Source organism: Phascolarctos cinereus, unplaced genomic scaffold, assembly GCF_003287225.1.
Source record: "Phascolarctos cinereus isolate Bilbo 61053 unplaced genomic scaffold, phaCin_HiC Scaffold_2;HRSCAF=192, whole genome shotgun sequence".
In the NCBI taxonomy this organism is placed as follows: domain Eukaryota; kingdom Metazoa; phylum Chordata; class Mammalia; order Diprotodontia; family Phascolarctidae; genus Phascolarctos; species Phascolarctos cinereus.
The window spans coordinates 177,316,044-177,336,603 of NW_027555625.1; the positions used below are offsets into that span (position 1 = coordinate 177,316,044).

At 39.1% G+C, this 20,560-nt stretch overlaps 1 protein-coding gene across 6 annotated transcripts in view; it reads right to left on the reverse strand.

Annotated features, from left to right (window-relative positions):
- The window catches only part of MCPH1 (microcephalin 1), a 334,179-nt gene extending 313,884 nt beyond the window's left edge, over positions 1–20,295 (reverse strand). For 3 of the 6 annotated variants that reach the window (XR_002324216.2, XM_078149739.1, XM_020985223.2), the window contains exons 1-3: positions 20,168–20,295; positions 13,777–13,868; positions 11,577–11,695 (exon numbers count right to left, since the gene is read on the reverse strand). Coding sequence is in view for 5 of the 6 variants with exons in the window: in XM_078149739.1 (XP_078005865.1) it covers positions 11,577–11,695; positions 13,777–13,868; positions 20,168–20,225 (269 nt within the window). In the remaining variant the exon portion in view is untranslated. Of the gene's footprint in view, positions 1–11,576; positions 11,696–13,110; positions 13,225–13,776; positions 13,869–13,975; positions 14,036–20,167 lie in introns of all 6 variants that reach the window. The other 3 variants (XM_020985229.2, XM_020985208.2, XM_078149738.1) reach the window with 2 other exon arrangements.
- Positions 20,296–20,560: the final 265 nt, after the last annotated feature.

Below are 20,560 nucleotides of genomic sequence, written 5' to 3' on the forward strand. Positions count from 1 at the left end.
ACAATGAAAAAAAATCATAACTGTAAATGTACTGATAGTTTATCACCCAAGACTGTTGAAAACTTTTAAAGTTTTAATATTTTCTGTTAGTCTATTACGAAGTGTAGTAATAAAACAAACTTGCCCATTCCCCAGTCTCATAAAAATGGCTGATGTTATGCCATTTTAAATATGGGGAAAATGAGGCAGAGTGTGTTGAAAAGATTGACCCCCAGTCAGAAAATCAGTAAAAGAACAAATTTTTTAAAAAACGGTTAGACTAATTGATCTTCCCAGCTTTAAATATTAATGTCTGGGATGTTCTGCCTACTCACCTCCTCCACTCAGCTTCCCTCTATATCATCTTCCTGTAAGTCTGTATATATCTTGTTTGCTACTTACACGTTGTCTACCCCCATTAGAATGTGAGCTCTTGGAGAACAAGGGCAGTGTTTTTGCCTTTTTTTGTATCCCCAGCATTTAGCCAAGTGTTTGACACAAAGTGCGTACTTATTAAATACTTGCTGAGTGATTTAAAACCCCTCTAGTCCTACACTGGGCAGCTTGGTGGCACACTGGACAGAGTGTCAGGCTTGGCATCAGAAGACTCATCTTCTCGAGCTCAAATCTGACCTCAGAAATTTACTAGCTGTGTGACCCTGGGCAAATCACTTACTTAACTGTTTGTCTCAGTTTCCTCATCTGTAAAATGAAGAAGAAAAGAAAATAACAAATCACTTGGATCTTTGCCAAGAAAAAACCCCAAATGGGGTCAGGAAGAGTCAGACATGACTGAGAAATGACTGTAAAAGGTTTGATAACTATCATCCTACAAGATGAGGAAATTGAGGCCCAAAGATGTTAAGTGATTTATGCATATTCACATAGATGTCCTAAATCTGAACTGAGGTTCTCCGATTTCAATGCCAGTATTCTATTGCATAATTACACAATCTCAAGACTACATTTTCAGGACTACCCTAGTCTCCATTTTTACAAAAATAACAAACATTTATGAACACATTATTTAAAAAATAATAATGTTATTTGGCGATTTATGTTAAAGACATTTCATTACTTTGCAACTAAAATGCAAGATAGTAAAATCTCGCCATCTAGTGGTCAAGAAGAGCTGTATGTTTGTGACTTATTTCAGGACCAGCAGTTGTATCATTTTTACAGTAAAACATGTTGAACCATGAGAACTTTCCCTACATAAGTCCCTCCTCATTCTACAGGCCATCTCCCTTCTCCCAGCCCAATTTTCTTTCCAAATTGCCCCTTAACCTCTGGTGCCACCCTACTTCATTCCCAGAACTATCTGTACTCCCCATGCAATCCCATTCCGTTCCTCAGGCCAGCTCCCTCCCACTCAATTTTCAATTCTGAAACTATTTCAAGCCCTAACTGAGACTGATATGATAAGCTCCAACCTACTCATCAGATTTCCATTGTTGTTGTCCGAAGACATCAGAAGGGTGAAGTCCTGACATTCCAGTGAATTGGATTTAAGTGAAGCAAAGCTGTGCAAAGTCATCAGCCCCTCTCTCTCCTCCGGAGCCATCACTCCCTATCTATAGACATCCCACCTTAGGCCAATCTCCTCAGGCTTCCTAACATAGCACATTTGTTCTCACCCAGTATCTTTTGCTCACACTTTTCTCTTGCCTTTTAATTCTCCCTCAGTCTGTCTTATATTTCCATAGTGTTTTATGGTTTGTAAAGTACATTGTATACATTATTGACCTTCACAACAACCTTAGTGGGAGGTAATACAACCATTACTTCTACTGTACAAATACAAGTAAAGAAATTAAGACTCACAGGTGCAATGAATTGCCCAAGGCCACAGAGCTAGCACAAAGCAAAGCTGAGCTTCAGGCCAGGTCTTGTGACTTCAAATCTATTGCTTTTTCTAAGGAAAATCTTTCAGATTTTCATAGTAATAAATAAAAAAATGCTTATTGACTGACCGGTCTAACTCTCATCTTGCCTATTTCCTCACTCTTCCTACCCTTAATTTATCTCTACATCACTTTTTTAAAATCCCTAAAATATACTCTTGCAACAATGTATTTAATAAGGTATTATTCAACAATGCTTTTGTCTTAACACTTCTTCTGTAATTCCAAAGCACTTAGACAAGTATGGGAGCAAAGCAGGTTCTCAGTACTTGTTAAATGATTCAGGGATACCCAGGGTATGAAACAGGTGCAATAGCCCACAAACCCTTTGGCACAACACCCACACATATGTTTACCTCTGCCATAGCACTGAATATCTCCCTCAAACCAAAGGACCTTATAAGAGATAACGGAAAGTTCGCTAGTTAAAAGGAACCCTAACCTGTTGACTAAGTTAAAAATAATCCTAAACATTCAGTTCAATCCAACAAGCATTTATTAAATGCTTACCATGTACCAGGAACAATGCTAGGCACTGAAAATTCAAAGAAAAAAAAAAGAAGTCTATGCCCTCAAGAAGTGTATGTTCTTCTGGGGGGAGGGAGTAACACGTCACAGATAATAAGTACATGCATGCACATAAATACTGAGGGCTCTATTTTATTTTGAATTTGCTCAATGGGACAGCACGGAAGGGACAGATTACAAAAGAAAAAAGATAAGTAGCTGAAAAAGAATTATATGCTGTAGTGCCATTAAAGATAACACATTTTGAGAAACATTGCACCAAGACAGTCCCACACAACATATTAATATCATTAATATGGTTATTTTTATAAGTTAAAAATCTGTGTTATATTTTTATATTAAAAGTTGGTTTGTATGTTAATACATTAGTTTCCACTAGCATAAGTATATACTAAATATAGACAAAGCATATGCAAAATAAATTCTGGCGTGAGAACATGAATTACTGGGATTAGGAAATACCGCCATTAGGAGGCAGCATCTCAGCTGTGCTTCTGAAAGAAGGCAGAGATTCTGTGAGGTAAAAATAAGGAAGAAATTCCAGGAATGGGAGTCAGACTGTGCAAGACAGAGCTGTTTAAGAAAGTAATGCTGGTTTGGCTAAAATATAGGGCAGCAAGAGGAGGGTCAGTACTGAAGTTAGGGTGGAGAAGGAGTAAATGTCTGGCTTTTTATGCCCACCACAGGAGTTTGTATTTTTTCACAATTGTCACAAACACCTTTGGCAATTTTAGCTTTCCCTGTTTTTTGTCTCATTTGACACTAATAATCAGAGTTAAAGTTCTCTACTGCTATATCTTTCAACTAGTTTTCAATGATCTCAATAAATGCAAAGGAGACACCTTGTTGAACAAGAGTGTCTTCAGTGCTACTTTGCTTGAACAAGACCTAGCAGTAGGCCCCCCCCACACACACACACTGGGTGGAGGACCCATGTGAAATTAATAAAAGGACATGAATAAGTGACTCACAGAACAAGAAGATGTGGATGGTTATGATTTTCATCTTTGGAGAGGATACCCTTTATCAGTAAGACCAGATATCCATCAAAGCAGTTATATTATTTAATCTTCACTACAAAAGTATACAGTAGGCAAGACCAAGAGACCAGTTTTAAAGGTAGGAAGTTGGTAATTTCCTTCCTCTGCTTACAAATGCAAGAAGTCATGTAGCTGACTCTACAAGCCATGTTTTTCTACAATGGCTGTACGCAACTTGGGCCAAACTGATTTCAAAGTCCACTGCTTCCAGCTCCATCTGAATCTAGTGAAAGATTATCACTACTGCTTGATAAATCATCCATCCTACCCACAGAAGGGGACAGTCAATTCGTCTTGTTTCTCAGCTGTCTGGCATTGCTCCCAGAATCAGAAGAACAAAATAGGACTCTAGTGACATCTAGTGATCTTACACATTTAAAATTCAGCTTTTCAGAATATCACAGCAAAATGGATAAGGATTAAAATTAGTAATTTATTTTCTAAAATGTAGACGCAACTGGAGAAATAGATAGAATGCTGTACTTAAAGTCAGAAAGACCTGTGTTTGAATCTTGCATCAGATATTTACTAGTTGTACAACTCCGAGGAATTCCTACATATTCTCTCAGCTTGCTTCCTCATCTGGAAAATGATACCTATGTACCTCATAGGGTTTGCTGTGAGGCTCAAATAAAATATTTCATGTAAAAAGGCACTTTGTAATCCTTTAAGCACTACATAAATGTCAACTGGCATTATTATTGTTTCATAAGCCAACGGCAAAAAACAAAATGAGTTAACTATTTTTATTTTAAATGCCAGTAAACTTTGTTTCAGTTCACAATGCCATCATAATGTTCATATTTTAAAAGCCTGACAATTTTGCTTTTAATCAAATACTAATTAATAATCTCAATGAGATAAAATTAATCTTTTAAAATTATTTAGGAGTATATTGTCCTTAAAAGAGAGAACTCACTTCTCAGCACCAAGAGGTTAAGGTCATGTTAACTGCTGTCTATTTTTTACCTACTGTAAATCTCTAACAAAGGAGGTCATACACAGAAAACCAACTGGATGATTGCATCTGGGTAATTAACTCCAGCAAAGGAACATCGAGATGTTGGTCAAACTAATACGGCTAGCAAAAAAGTAAAATATTTACTGGTCCCAGATTGTATTATCTCACTTCTGGCAGTGAGCTAGAAACCTTCATGGGAAACAGGAACTTGGAAAGTAAAACAGAAGTCAAAGTCTTTGAATAGGGAAAGGATTTCAGTCTGGTGGAATCTTACAGATAGCTAGCTGCCATGCGGAACCCAAGTTCAAAGATAATGATATATGTCTCAAGCTAGGATAAGGGCTTAGTCTAAGGCAATATATAGAGATATGAACAGAATAAGCTATAACAAACAGCTCATGGTTTTAGGAAAATCAACCAGACAGAAAGTGATGGGAGACGTATGTATGAAAACCTCAGTGTGAGGGCAGAAACAAGACGACTTTGTAGCCCCAGCCCACAGGCACAGTTCAAGAAATAGAATAGGCTGTTAATAAATGCTTACTAATTGAAGGTGAGGAAAGAGGACTTCCAGGACAGAGTAGTATGGATGAAGCCCTAGAAGGAAACTTTGAAGACCAGGTATGGAAAGATCTTTCTTATTCAAGGTATCAAGGTGAGAATCCTTACCTCAAGGGAGCCCACAGCCAGAGAATTTCAGAGAGGGAGAAGGAAAATCATTACAGAATATATCTTAAACTCACCAGAGCAGAGGTGTCAAACACACTTCTACACACAACCCACAACACTCTTGAGTGTGGTCTGAACTATATTAAAATGTAATTGGGAAATACTTACCAAAATAAATAAAAATACAATATAAATAATATTACATTTTAAAAGTAAGTTACAAGACAGCCCTCAGTAACCCTTATATAAGGTTTAGTGGTCCTCTTTCTAAGTTTACACCACTGCACCAGAAGACACCTTAGAGCAGAGGTGTCAAACTCAAAACCCACTGGCTGCTTGCCAAACCAGATTAAAATTCAATTGGGAATATGTAACAAAATAAATCAAAATATAATGCAACATACATAATGTCAATTTGTGGCTTTCTACACCAGTATTCCATTTTTATTTGAGTTTGACAGCATTGCCTTAGAGGATCTGATCAGAGGACTCTACACCTTGAGCTAAGATTACAACAGATACCAGAAGTAGGGAAAAACATATTGGCTTTATAAAACCCAAACTACCTTGGCAAGAAAATCTAGAGCTTAATGGAAGTTTTGTGGAACACCAGGATTAATGACTAAAAATTTTATAATTTTAAACTTCTATGAAAGTAAAATTCCTTAGCTAAGTAGTGCAGTGGTTTGAGCCTCAAGTAAGGAAGACCTGAGTTCAAATCTTGCCTCAGAAACTTACTAGTTGTATGACCCTGGGCAAGTTGTTTAACCCTGTTTGCCTCAGTTTCCTTATCTACAAAATGAGCTGGAACTGGAGAAGGAAATGGCAAACCACTCCAGTATCTTTGCCAAGAAAACCTCAAATGGGATCATGAAGAGTTGAACAAGACTGTAATGACTCAACAATAACAAAATCTTTAAAAAACTAAATAAGTTTTATATGTTGATTGAAGAGTCATCAGGACAGGTAAGAAAGTACCCTACAGCTAAGTGGGTGATGAAACCCACTAGATACAAGGAATGACTCTTCTTTCCCCTAGATCAGAATTTTTAATCTGGAGTTTACGAACTTAAAAAAAATTATTTCAACATTATTTTTTTCCCAATTCTCTGTGTTTTGTTTTATGCATTTAAAAACATTCTGAAAAGGGGTCCATAGGCTTTACTACACTGCAAAAAGGATCTACAACACAAAAAAAGTTAAGAAATCCTGCCCTAGATGTTGCTACAAAAAGCTTGAAATATTTGAACACTCCAGATGTTCTAGGATTGGGGTTGACTGAGAGACAATTTTAAGAAGAGTAAAATTCTCCACCCCTCAAGCTGCTAGACCAGGGTTTCTTAATTTAGAAATCAGATTTCAGGGGGTTTATTAACTTGGATGGGGGAAAGAATCATCTCAATTTCAACATAACTGGTTTCCTTTGTAATCCAATATATTTTATTTTATTCATTTAAAAACATTATTCTAAGAAGGGGTCCTTAGAGGCATCACCAGACTGTTAAAAGGATACACAACACAAAATAGGTTAAGAACTCCTGTTACTAGACCCACTGGTGTTAAGTCAAGAAAAGCAAAATGGAGGCACCCTGGTGGACAAGGATATCAAACTACAAACATGCTCTGCAAAGGCAGGTAAGCTACACTGCTTGCCTCTACTCTTCCCTACCAAAAAATAAGAATAGCTTATCAACATCTGTCAGGAACTGAAGATTGTTGACGTCAGAGAAGACGTCTGTTAGAAGTTAATGAAAATTACAGGGAGAGAAAGGAACGGGAAAAGACTCCATACTAAAGGTATGTAATACTATCTGCTAAAAACTGAAAGAGACAAGGGCTTGAAAGTCAAGCAATGTTATTTTAAAAAAAAGAACATTGTTAGGGACACTGAAAGGTATAATTAATTAACAAGCATCTATTATTATGTGCCAGGCACTGTTCTAGGCTCTGGAGAGTGGAAAGAATAAAACAATTCCTACTCAGAAGGAGCTTACTATAAAATAGCTAGCTCTAGATGTAGCCAGGTGAGCTGCAGAGACAGATAGGTTGTAGAAAGGAGCATTTACTGCCATCGATGTGCAATGCCTAAAGGCCCCTTAGGAAGCCCTACCTAGGGAATGCTTTAACAGTTGGAGGCTAGATAGACCTCTGAAATAAGAGCTGCATAATGGTGCGTACCATGATTTCCTATGGACTCTGTCTGATAGAGCCATATCTGTGTGTCAGAGTCACTAAACAAACCTGCTCCTATTCTGAGTTTGTGTACCTTTATGTTTGCTAGTGGCAGGAATGACCTTTATCTGCACGAGCTTGAGAAGTTCACCCAGAGTATGCCTTACACCTTCAGATCAGGAGGAAGCCTCTAACATAGGGATTATGATGAATTATTATCCCATCCCTCTGCCTTTCTTCTATTTCTCTTTGCATTTGGGGAATAGAACCATAGAATTTCAGAACTAGAAGAGACCATCAGAGATTACCTAGTACAAATTAAAATGAAATATTTCATTAGTATTTCTAACAATGACGTGACAGAGTAAATTAAAAGACATTCCAGTTAGTTGGTATTGCTCTTATTTGAAGTTTTAATGAAAGTTCCACGTCAGGGCTACACGCACACAAACCCCTCAATTTACAGGTGAGAAAACTGAGGCCCAGGGAGATTATGGGAATTGCCCATGGTCACATAGGTGGTAATTATCAGAGGTGGGCTTTGAATCCAGATCCTTTGATTCCAGAATCAGTCCTCTCTGTACTATATTACATTTACAGTATTGTGAGAATGAAAGAATGCCCCATAATTTTTTTTTATTGTGAATTTCTATTATGCCTACTGTGGAGGGTGCAGTGGAAAAAGCAATGAACTTGTAGTCACAGGATTTGGGTTCAAATCCTGCTTCTCTGTGACTCTGGGCAAATCATTTAAGTTCACTGAGCCTCAGTTTCCATTTCTATAAAATGGGGACAGCAAAGGTGCAGCTAAGTGGCACAGTGGATAGAGCTCTGGCCTTGGAGTCAGGAGGACCTGAGTTCAAATCTAACCTTAGACACTTGACACCTACTAGTTTTGTGACCTGGGCAAGTCACTTAACCCTGTCTCTGTCTCTGTCTCTCTCTCACACACTCATACACACACACACACGACAGGAAAAGAAACTAACGTCTCTTTCCATTATAGATCTGTAATTTACTGATCTTCTCCTGAGGTTCTTTTACTGCCAAATATAAGCTGGATCTCAGAAATACTCTCAGACCCTAGTCTAAGTACTAGCCTGAGATCAATGCTCAGAGCATTTGCCAATTCTTAACAGTACCAATTCTGGAACTCTGAACTCCCAAATCCCTTCAGCAACAAACTGATACAAAAAGACAAGGAGATACTTGCAATCTCCTCAAGGACATAGAAGACCCATTTCCTCCAACCTCACCCACACCCAAGTATCAGGCAGAAACAGAATAACAATATAGGACAATGGTAGCAAACACTGCAAGGGCAAAGCTGCGCAGTGGCAAGGCTCCAAACTCTAGGTTCCTAAAATGTTTTCTCCCTACCTGCCTCCAGGGCGTAGGTGTCTAGATACCTTCCAACAGGTTAGAGAGTGGTTAAGTTTTTATAGCCAGCCCAGAAAAATAAGGAGCCTAGGATTTTGTGTTAAGATTCATTGGCTAATTCTACACAGTGTAGGTAGATCTTGTTAAATGTTAACTTCAGGAATGGGATGGACATTAATGGCTATTCCCAAGCTCCATAATTGTTCCTGGACCAATGGGTTGGTGGTTCCTTGACTGAGGAATTTTCTCTGGCTGTCTGCCATCCCTGGAACATCTTCCCTCCTCTGCTCCAACTTTCGACCTCCCTGGCCTCCTTTAAATTCCAACTAAAATGCCACCTTCTACAAGAAGCCTTTCCTAACCCCTTTTAATTCCAGTGCTTTCCTTCTTTTAATTACTTCCTATTCATCTTGTATATAGTTTGCTTTGGTTATATTTGTTTCATGTTGTCTCCACCATTAGACTGTAAGCTCTGACTCTTGCCTCTTTTTGTATCCCCAGCTCTTAGCACAGTGCCTAGCATATAGGAGGAGCTTAATAGATGTTTATTGAATGCATGAATATCGAATAACTATGAAGAATCATGAATTGACTTTACAATTATCAATAACATGACATATTAACACCACCAAAATGATGCTAATTCACCTGTGTCTTTGATTCAGACCACAAACCATTTACATGCCTCTAAGCTCCTTAGGATGTTTAGTATTTACTATGTGCCAGGCAGGGCCAGGTACAACAAACAAACAAAACCCCATCACTTTCATGAACCTTACATTTAAGGAGATGCAGGGAGTATGCAGATGGAATATGGGCAAAATAATTTTGGGAGAGGCACAAGAATGTCAGCGAAGAGAAGAGGTTGCAATTGAGTCAAGCTTCTTAAGAAGAGAGAAAGAGGAAGTGAATTCTAGGCATGGAGACAAGGGGTGAAATGTTATACTTGAGGAAAAGTAAGTAGGCCAACTTGACTAGAACATAGAGTACATGAAGGAAAGTCATATGTAATAAGCCTGGATAGGCAGGTTGGAGTCACACTGTGAAGGGCTTTAAATGCCAGGTAGAGAGGTTTGTATTTTATTCCAGAGAATAAGGAGCCACTAGAGCTTTTTGATCAGAAGAGTAACATAGTTAGACTTGTATAGTAGGAACATCACTTTGGAAACTCTGTGGAAGATGTACTGGCGTGCAGAAAGAATTTCAGCAGGGAAACTGATGGCAAGAATGAACAATAAAAGATAGACAGGCGGAGTGTTGGACTAGTATCCACCAAATATTAAAAAGCCCAGAAGCTACAGGATTTACAGAAAAAAATCCTACAAGATTAGGAACAGAGGTATTGTAACCTGTATCATTAAAGAGAGTCCTCATATAGATAAGAAACAAGTGTTATTAAAAACATTTTATTCTTATTTATAAATTCTCCAGCTGGTGAAACAGTAGATAGAGCACTAGGCCTAGAATCAGGAAGATCTGAGTTTAAATCTGCCTCATATACTTCCTAGCTGTGTGACCCTAAACAGGTCACTTGACCTCTGATTGCCTCAGTTTCCTCAAAAGTAAAATGGGAATAATAATGGTATCTAACCCATCAGGACGTTGTGAGGATCAAATGAGATATTTAAAGAAGTGTTTACTTAGCATAGTGTCTGGCATACATACATATACATAAATATATATATATATATATATGTTTATGGTGTGTATCAAATACACTGGTAAACTAGCATCATTGCTTTGGTTAATATAATGTCATGTTACTGAAAAGTATAGGGTAAACTCATGATCCTTCATAGTCCCAGAACCAGCCCACTGGCCCAGGAACAATTATGGGGCTTTGGAACAGCATTTATGTCCACCCCATTCCTGGAGTTATACTAAAGGAGATCCATCCTGAAATCTATCCTCACTTCATTGAATTGGCCACTCTGAATCTTAATATGAAATTCCAGGCTCCCTAGTGTTTTCTGAATTGGCTATAAAAACTTATTCCTTTTTCTTTCCTTTGCATTCTGTTGTAAATTCTTTTTTTTTTTTTTGGTGAGGCAATTGGGGTTAAGTGACTTGCCCAGGGTCACACAGCTAGTAAGTGTCAAGTGTTTGCTCTGAGGCCATATTTGAACTCAGGTCCTCCTGACTCCACGGCCAGTGCTCTATCCACTGCGCCACCTAGCTGCCTCTTTCCTTCACATTCTAATCAAACACTGGAAGTGTACTAGAGTACAAATAGATGCAGAGGAAGCAATCTGTGGTATTTGTATTCTAATCAAATAAGATAATGTATGTAAACTGCTTTACAATACTTTCAAGGTTCTATAAAAGTGAGCTTTATCAAAGCCATTTCTAAGTAACAAAAGACAGAACAAAAGAATTATGGATATGCTCCATGACCCTCAGGGGAAAATTCAGTAGCAGATAATAAAAGGTACTGGCAGCCCATTATTGCCTTTCTAACACTTACTCTTTGTCCTCTTCTTCATTCAACAATCTGGATTAGATACTGAGTGAGATACACAGATAAAACACAGTCCTTGCACTCTATAAGTTATTTCCTACTAAGGTAAGACTGAATGAGAGGTGAGCACAGGAGGTAAAGCCAGCTTGCTTTTTGTTAGGAAGAGAAATTCAAAGGCTAAAATGTAAACTCTGCCCACAGGACTGGGAAAGTCTTAGAAAATATTATTCTGATCTATTTGGTTTTGGAATGTATGTGATTAAGTAGCATGTTTATACATCTGCTTTAAAATATGATATTAACTTTGTCTAAAACTAAGATAAAACTGTCCGGAAATACTATACTATGTCATCAGAATGAAATGCTTTTGCAAGACAGTAGACAGTTTTATAGCAAAGGTGTTCTATAAAGAGATTTAATATACCTTATACTTTGAAAAGAAAAAAAAATGTATGTTTCCGAAATCAGTTTTAAGCAGTACTTACCTTTCAACCCACAGGACTGAAACAAGCTTTACACCATATTTCTGTGCTTTGTCCCAAGTGCTCTGATACCCTTCCTTAAATATAACATGAGTTACATTTCTGTTAAAAGTTTTCGAAACCTGTAGAATCAAAATTAAAGGGAATGTGCAAATTGTTATTAATTAATAGCTAGAGTCATGAATTTATCAGACCAAATAAAAAAATCCCACTCATTTTTTTAAAAGTCATACAGAACAGTAGAAAGATAGATGAGAAAAAAAATAGATCAGTTTAACATAACTAGCATAGACCAATATATTGCACCATATACCACACTAACTCATATTGGATATATGACCTGAATATAAAAGGTCCATTAAAAAGACAGAAGAGAATGAGATTAGGAATCTTCAAAGTATTACTAAAGGGAGATTTTTTTTTCCATTTAACATTTTAAATTTCCATTGATATCTTTAGTTTTTACCTAAACTTAAATTTCCAAATATAATCTTTATCCCTCCATTCCTCATGAAGTCATAGCTTATAACTAAAAATAACAATAAAACAATTTTTAAAAAGAGAATAAATAGCAGTTAATTAAAACTAAACAATATATCAACCAAGTCTGATAGTATTTAAAATGTTCCAGATTCTTAAGTCCACCACCATAAGTCTGACCACTTGGAGGTTATATTATAGCAGAGGTTCTTTTCCATATGGATTGACTAGAGGGCCACTGTGGTCCCTTCCAACTTTGAATTTTGTGGTCAGTGATCACAGCAAATAATTAGAGGAAGGTGCATTTTCATTTTTCATTTCTTCCTAGGGTATAAGCCTAGTTATTTTAAATACACTACATAAGCTCAGTTTTGTTTGTTCTTCCCATTTGTGTTATCATAATCATTGTACATACTACTTTCATGGTTCTGTCACTCTTAACAATTCACATAAATGTCTTCTCATGTTTCTGTGCAAGTTTTAAGTTCATCATTTCTTATGGCACAGTATCACAAGATGAAAAGGAGTGATGGAAAGAATGGACTATGAACTGTTCCACTAGACCTATTTCTATCAAGGGTCCCACCATCTTTCTGATCACTTGAGTTCATAACCTCAGTGCTATTTGTAACTCCTCCCTCTCACTTACCCCACACGGCCAATCACCTCTTTCGAATACAGCCTTCTCTCCATTCACACAGGCACAAATCTAGTTCCAACCCTTATAACTTCTTGACTAGACTCTAAGAATAAATAGCCTTCTAATTGATCTTGAAGCCTCAGGTGTCTTTCCACTCCAAACCATCCGCCACACAGCAGGCAAAATAATTATTCTAATGTATAAGTCCAAACTAGGGGTGGGGGAACCTGCGACCTCAAAGCCATATATGATCCTCTAGGTCCTCAAGTGCAGCCCTTTGACTGAATCCAAACTTCACAGAACAAACCCCCTTAATAAAAGGATTTGCTCTGTAAAACTTGGACTCAGTTAAAAGGCCACACCCAAAGATCTAGAAGGTCACAGGTTATCTACCCCTGAAAACTATGCCTGTCTTACCTTCTGCACCAGGTCTTTCATGGTCTTCCAGATGATAATGTCTCCTCTCCCATGTTACCTTGTATCTGTTGTGTGTTTTGTACATATGTGCATGTCATTCCCCTCTCCACTCTTCTGAAAATGGAAGGTCCCATGGGGCTGAGAATGTTGCCTTTTTTTGTCTTTGTATTCTTATATTCTTTATCCAAGCACAGTACTTGGTACATTTTAGGCAGTTAATAAATATTTAACAATTGACTGATTAATTGAAATAACAGATTCATTAAAGTACTTGCTACAGTAAAATTCCATAGCAATTAAAGAATCAAGATAATTCCTTTGGAGTTATTATAATAAAATGCCTGGTTTAATAGTAGAATGGCCATGTCCTGGCAACCTAATCTTGGCTCTGCTACTTATATCTGGGTGTTTCTGAGCAAACTGCTTCCCCCTCTCTGGGCTTTAACATTTTATAATGAGGGGGATAGATTCAAATATCTGGAAATTCTGTGTCAGCTCTTAATCTATGATCTTATAATCTATGCAATACCTAGTCACCCTACCACCTGGCCTTTGCTGTGACCTATTGTCACTAGCAATTTCCAAAGCAGAAAAAATCGTACTTTCATTAGAGCTCAAAAAAGATTCAGATGCACACTGAGAATAAAAGTAGTTAATTTTACTTACTTTTGCTCCCATACCCAAGAGTTGATTGACAAATGTTTTTGAATAATTTTCTACTCCACTGGATGACCATACTTCAACATATGCAACAACATCTGAAAAAGAAATACACTAACATGAACTGTACAAGACTCGCACAACACCCTTTCCCCAAGAATTTTAAATTTTGTCAAGGAGTCCTTTTTCTGACAAGGAAGCTTACCTTTGCTTTTTAAATGTGTTCACCAGCTGTGTCACAATGGTAAGCCACTGCCCAGTAAAGCTAAAGTAAGGTCATATTAACTGAACAGAATGTTGATTAGCATAATAGCCAATCCTATTTTCCAAATAATCTTACATACTACTACTCAGCAGCTAGGTGGTACAGTGGATAGAATGTTGGGTCTAGAGTCAGAATCTTCCAGAGTTTAAATTTGGCCTCAGACATTTTCTAGCTGTGTGACCCTGGGCAAGTTACTGAACCCTGTTTGCCTCAGTTTCCTTATCTGTAAAATGAGCTGAAAAAGGAAATGGCAAACCACTCCAGTATCTTTGCCAAGAAATGTGACCCAAATGGCAAACCATTCCAGTATCTTTGCCAAGAAATATGACCCGAATGGGGTCACAAAGAGTTGGACATGACTGGAGAAAAAACAAAACTGAACAACAATATCAGCCAGGATATATTTAATGAAGGAATCCAGTTATTCGAAGTTTGATTATCTAATTTTTGGAATATTTAGCTCCTTTTCTCTTTCCTCAGGTCTTATCTTTTTGGTGCTACACTGCTTGCTAACACCAGAGAACAGAGAGAAAACATGGTGTGCAAGTCATTCTTTTGCTGCTCAACAAGAGTTATAAGAAAAGATTTATTAGTAAGAAACTGGCATTACTTTAAAAAGTTTAATTTTAGTATTCATTGGATTACTTGACCCAAATATGCATAGGCCATGAGCATGTACTGAGAAAGAAAAACAGACTTTTAGAAACCTTTTCTTCTGTGTAATCATCTGCACATCACAATATTTTAAATTTTTACAAGTTGAAATGGAAACAAAACTCAACCCTTATTTTGAATCCACCTCCAGAAAGATATAAGGCTATAATAAAACTATATGATATACATATTGCTTTTTTAAGTTCCACAATGGACTTTACATACATTTTGATTTTGCAATTATTCTTTTAGATAATCATTATTAATCTCATTTTACAGATGAGGACACTAAGACTCAAAGAGATTATTATTTGTCCTTTATTCTCAAAGAGGACCATGACATCAGGAAAGGGATGCTATGACTCACAAGTGAATTGCATTTAAGTGTGGGTGGGCTGTGCAAAGTCACCAGCCTCAGTTTCACCTGGGGAGCTATCTGGGTCCAGTGGCCAGAACCAACTGGAGATGGTCCAGAATGCAGTGGGAAATCTTGGTCTTTTCAAGCTAAGGTCTTTAACAGGTTTCAGTTTGACTAAGGCAGTGCCCATTTAGTGATTAAAGCTTAATAAGAAATGAGGCAAAGAATGGCCTCTTAAAAAAATAGATCTGGGAGGGGAAGATCCTTAGGGTTTCTGGCCAAAACAGAAACAATTGTTACTCACATTCATACTGAGCCAATCAGGGCTCAAACAATGACCAAATATGGCTTGGCCTGGGACCTATTGTTGGCCAATCAATGAGAGCCAGAGTGATCTGGGGTTAAGGCTGGTCTTTAAGAGAAAGAAGAAAAAGGAAAAAAAAGTTTCAGGGATTAAAATTTATATTCCCTTTGGCAAAGCATCCTCAGGTAAGGTTGTTACACAAGCTATTAAGCAGTAAAACAAGTGAATCTTACAGAGGTCTTCAATAAAATTCTGATCAATAACTATTTAGTGAGTCCCTATTATGTGCCAGGCACAGGTTTTCTGACTAAAATTTTATCCACTAAACCACACTAAGCCCTAAAAATAACCATAAACCAAAAGGTAAGCAAGTAGTTTCTCTTAGGCATCCAGAAGATCCTTATACTTCCCCATTTTCCTACTTTGTGGTCCCATCCCAAAAGTGATCTCATAATATACTGGTTTTTGTTATGCCTGACTGAATCAGGGTCCTATTGTCACAGTGACTACTTTAGTAGACAATACCATTACCAAGAAGCCTCATAAGAGTCAGGAGAACCTAGGGTAAGTTAGTCTTCATTGTTGTTCAGTCCTATCTGACTTCACACCATTATTCTCCACGCAGTTTTCTTGGCAAAGAAACTGGAATGGTTTGAAGAAAAACTTCTCCAGTAGATTTAGGCTAAAAGAAGTTAAGTGACTTGCCCGGGGTCACAAAGCTAGAGAGTATCTGAGGCCCTATTTGAACTCAGATCTTCCTGCCTTCAGGTTTGTTTTATCTACTCTGCCACCTAGCTGTCTCTTAAATTGAAATTAATGGATTCTCTTTCGTTTTCATTTTAAAAGCACCACTGAAACCTACAAATATAGAGAAATATTCAAAGGACTCTTTCCTGTCAAGTACTCAAAGCAAATCTACATCACTTAGTTAAGTGGCCAAGCAATGACCGGAATCCAGGTCCCCTGACTCCAATTTCTGTGTACTTTCCACTATGCCATAGTGCTCCATTGCTACAACAGAATGAAAAGAGTATCACACCTGGAAAACAGAAGATCTGGGACAATAACTACTTTCTGAAACTTACTAGAATTCACAAACTGTGAAAAAGTGGGCAATGCATCTCACCTGCCTTAGTTTACTCATCTGTAAAATAGGAATAGTTATGTTTATACAATCACAGAACTGGCCTAATTACCAAGCTGTTGTGAGGAAACCTTTTTTAAATTGTAAAGCAATACAAATGATACACAAAAGGGGAAAGCCCAAGATTTTAAAAGCAGAATCAAGAGACATAAGGTGGGGTGAGGTAAATGTGGTAGAGCATACGAAACAGAACCTTTGAAAAGGTAAGTGTTTGGGGCTAAAAGTGGGAAGGGAGAGTGCTCATCTAATGGAAACAATTATTGTATACTGCTAGTTACTGTGTCACTTTGGGCTTTGGTCTCTCCTTTCCTTCCTCTCCCCTGCCTGGGATTCAGTTGAACTAGATGTTACTACCTTTCAGTATTAAACTTATGATACTCTCCATCCACCTAAGGTGGCTTTGCCTAGGAATGATAGAGAAGGGGAGGGAGGGAAAGGGACCAGAGGTTAGTATCTCAATCAACGATGTGAGGGAAGGCACACAAAGAAAGGCAAAGAACAGTTACTGCCCTCAAGGAGTTTGCATTCTAATGAGGGAGGCAATATATAAAGGAATAAGTACTTACAAGATGCAAAGAGAGTAGACAGAAGGTAATCATGTGCAACTGCAACAGAACTGAGTCTTGAAAGACTCCAGGAATTCTAAGAGGCACAGGTGAGGAAAAAGAGTATCCCTGGCATAGGGAACAGCCAATACCAGGCACAGAGACCAGAAATGGAGTGTTGTGTGTGTGAGGATCAGCAAGTAGGGGGTGGGAGCATAAGAAAGCTCAGAATGGTGGGATGGGGAACAGGTTGTGAAGTGTTTTAAATGCTCAACAGAAAACTCTACTTGTCAGTGGAGGAGCTGGGGGTGGGGCAGCTATGTATGGCAAGGGCTAGATACATGCTTTCGGAAAATAACTTTGACAGAGGACTGAAGGATTTGCTGGGGTGGGGGGAAAGAGGCTTGAGGCACAGGGATCAGAAGACTAGGGTAACAGGTAGGTAATGAGAGGTAATAAGGGCCTGAACTACAGTGGAAGCTATGTAAGTGAAAAGGATTTTTTTTTTTTGGTGAGGCAATTGGGGTTAAGTTGCTTGCCTAAGGTCACAAAGCTAGTAACTATCATGTGTCTGAGGCTGGATTTGAACTCAGGTCCTCCTGACTCCAAAGCCAGAGCCCTATCCACTGTGCCACTTAGCTGCCCCAAGAAAGGCATTGTCTGAAGGTAGCTACAACAAGATTTGACAAACCTTGTTCTATCTTTGGACATGTGGAATGAGTGAGACTGAAGAATTAAGGATGAGTCTAAGATTGTAAACCTGGATGACTACAAGGATAGTGGTACCCTCATGAGAAATACAAAAATTTGAGAAAGGTTTGGGCTTTGTGGAAAAGATGAGTTCTATTTTAGATAAGTTAAGTCTCTGATGCCTATAAGAGAGATCATTCAGTTATAGTCCTCAAGGAGTTTACATTCTAACAGGGAAGACAATATGTAAATGTATGTGTTTATGTGTACACACACACACAAACACTGGAGAGATGTTTTTATTTAAGGTTAGGGCAGATATGCCCATGTTTTAGGTAGCAGAGAAGAAGCCAATTGATACAGACAGTTTGAAAATTTAAGAGAATGTGGCAATGATAGTGGAGACAATCTGGTGGAAGAGGCAGCAGGGGATGGGGTCAAGAGTGCAGGTGCTCTCCTAGGCTAGGAGAAGGACCACTTCCTTCATTTGAGACTGGAGTAAACAAAGATTGTTGGGAAGATGTTGGAGGGATGTGAGAAGAGAAAGGCTTCAGCTCTAGGCACCTCAGATAACTGCCACTGGTAGACTTGGCTCCTCAAAACCTTCAACCAATTAATCCTCTGATTTAGTAATTCCCTCAGAACAGTCCCCTACCATCAGGTCTGACAGCCTCAGTTTTTGAAGCCTCAATTCATCCAACCCTTTTTGTTGCCCAGTTCCTCAGCTCTTGCTTGTCTACTCAGTCCCATCAGCAACTTTATTTCTCCCTCCCAGTCCTAGAATTACAGATTTAGAGCTGGAAGATCCCTTCTTGCTACCTGTATAACCTCAGGTAAGTAACTTAACCTTTCTAGGACTCAGTTTCCTGATCTGTAAAATGAGGGGGTTGGGACAGATTACCTCTAAGGTTCTTCCCAGCTCTTTATATCTATGATCTTTAGATCCTATGACTGAGAAGAGAAGTTTTAGGATTAAGAGGCTGAGAGACTGAGGAGCATCACTATCCTACCCAGGCACTCAAATTTGAAACTTCAGAATCATTTTCAACTCTTTCTTGTCCTCCTACATTCAATTAGCTGCCAAACTGTTTATTCTAGCTCCATAGCTCTTGCTTTAGTGTTATTCTCTCCACAAACACAGCCAACAGCCTGAAAAAAAGGTCTCCTTATCTGGTCTCCCTTCATCCAGTTTCTCCCCTCTCCAATCTATTATCTTCTACACAGCTACCAAATTTATATTCCTAAAGCATATGCCTTATCTTGTCACCTCCCATGCCCCAGCTCCAGAAACGTCAATGGCTCTCTATTGTCTCTAGAAAAAAAAGCAAAAAACAAAAAGCAAACAAACACAAACTCCTCTATAAGGCATTTAAAGCCTTTCACAATCTGCTTCCAACCTATCTTTCTAAAAATGACTTCACATTACTCCCTCTTACTCTACATTTCTAACCAAACTGACCTAATGTACCGGCTGCTCTCCTTACAGGACATCCCAGCTTTGGATCCCTGCCTTTACACACCCTGACCCCTACGCTTAGAAAGTTCCCTTCAAGCTCAGGTGCCAGCTCCTATAGGAGGCCTTTCCTTATTCCCACTTATCAATGCTTCCACGCTGGAAAATTACTTTGTATAAAGTTTTGTATTTACTTGTAAGTATACCTCCCTTCCCCAATAAAAAGAAACTCTCAAGGCACTGTTTTGTTTTCATCTGTCTCCCCAAGTATCTGGCCTATTATTTAAACGTGGTACTCAGGAGGTACTTAACAAATGCTTACTATCAGAGATTAAGTGCTATCAGATCTATTCCTGCCAATTTCCTCTTTCAAAGAAGAGGAACAGAGAACAGAAGAGGTTTAGGGACTTCTCTACAGAAAGTCTGAATTGGAACCCAAGTCCTCTTACTGCAACCCTCCAGCGTTCTTTTCATTGTACCAGGAGTAGCTTTTGGAATGGAAGAGAGGAGCCTGGAAGCGGGGAGAGGGAAGGGGGGGGATGCTGAGAAACTGAAGGGGTTAATTTCAGCCTATACCAGTTTCGACATCGCAGCACTCTGCTAATCCATCCCCTTCACCTCAGGACCACAGATCTGGGGCTGGAAAGGACTTCAGGAGTCATCCAGACCAACCCATTTTACAGATGAAGAAACTGAGGCCCAGAGGGGTTTAGTGTCTTAGACACGGTCACGACCTGCGTCAGAAGGGACAGTCTCTTCTGTCTTCACGCTCCTTTCACGAGACCCTTAACCCTTCCTTCCTAAAGCTCCCCCCAAACCCCCTCCTCTCTCCCTGTCCTCCCCCGACCTCTTTACAACCGCCGCCCGCCCCCCTCCCCCAGCCTAGAGCCCGCGACCTGACCACTGGGAGGCTATCCAGGACGGATGGCGTGGGACAGGACTGGATGAGACGAGGGGAGGGAGGGTCTAGCTCGCGGTCTCTACCTTTCAGGATGGGCTCGCCTCCGGGTCGTGGGGAAGCCGCAGGACCCGAGACGGCCATAACGCAGCCCGGAGCTGCCCACGCTTCCTACTCCCTGGGCCGAGGCCCCTCCAAATAGAGAACACTGCGCGTGCGCCGAGAGAAACTCTTAACGCCCTTCCTGATTTTTAACCGCAAAAAGAAATCCACTTTTCCGCGTTTTCGTGGCGACCCAGGCAGGAGCCCGTGAAGCGTGGAGACAGGTTGGGGGCGGGGCAGGGCCCTTTGTCCGCCGCTTTTAGTCAGTTTAAGGACCGCCCCCCCCCCCCCCCGTCCCCCGAGGCCGGAAGAGCTTCTTCCCCGGTTAATTTCTAAAATTTTTTTAAAGCCTCAAAACGCTTAGTTGTTCTACTCCC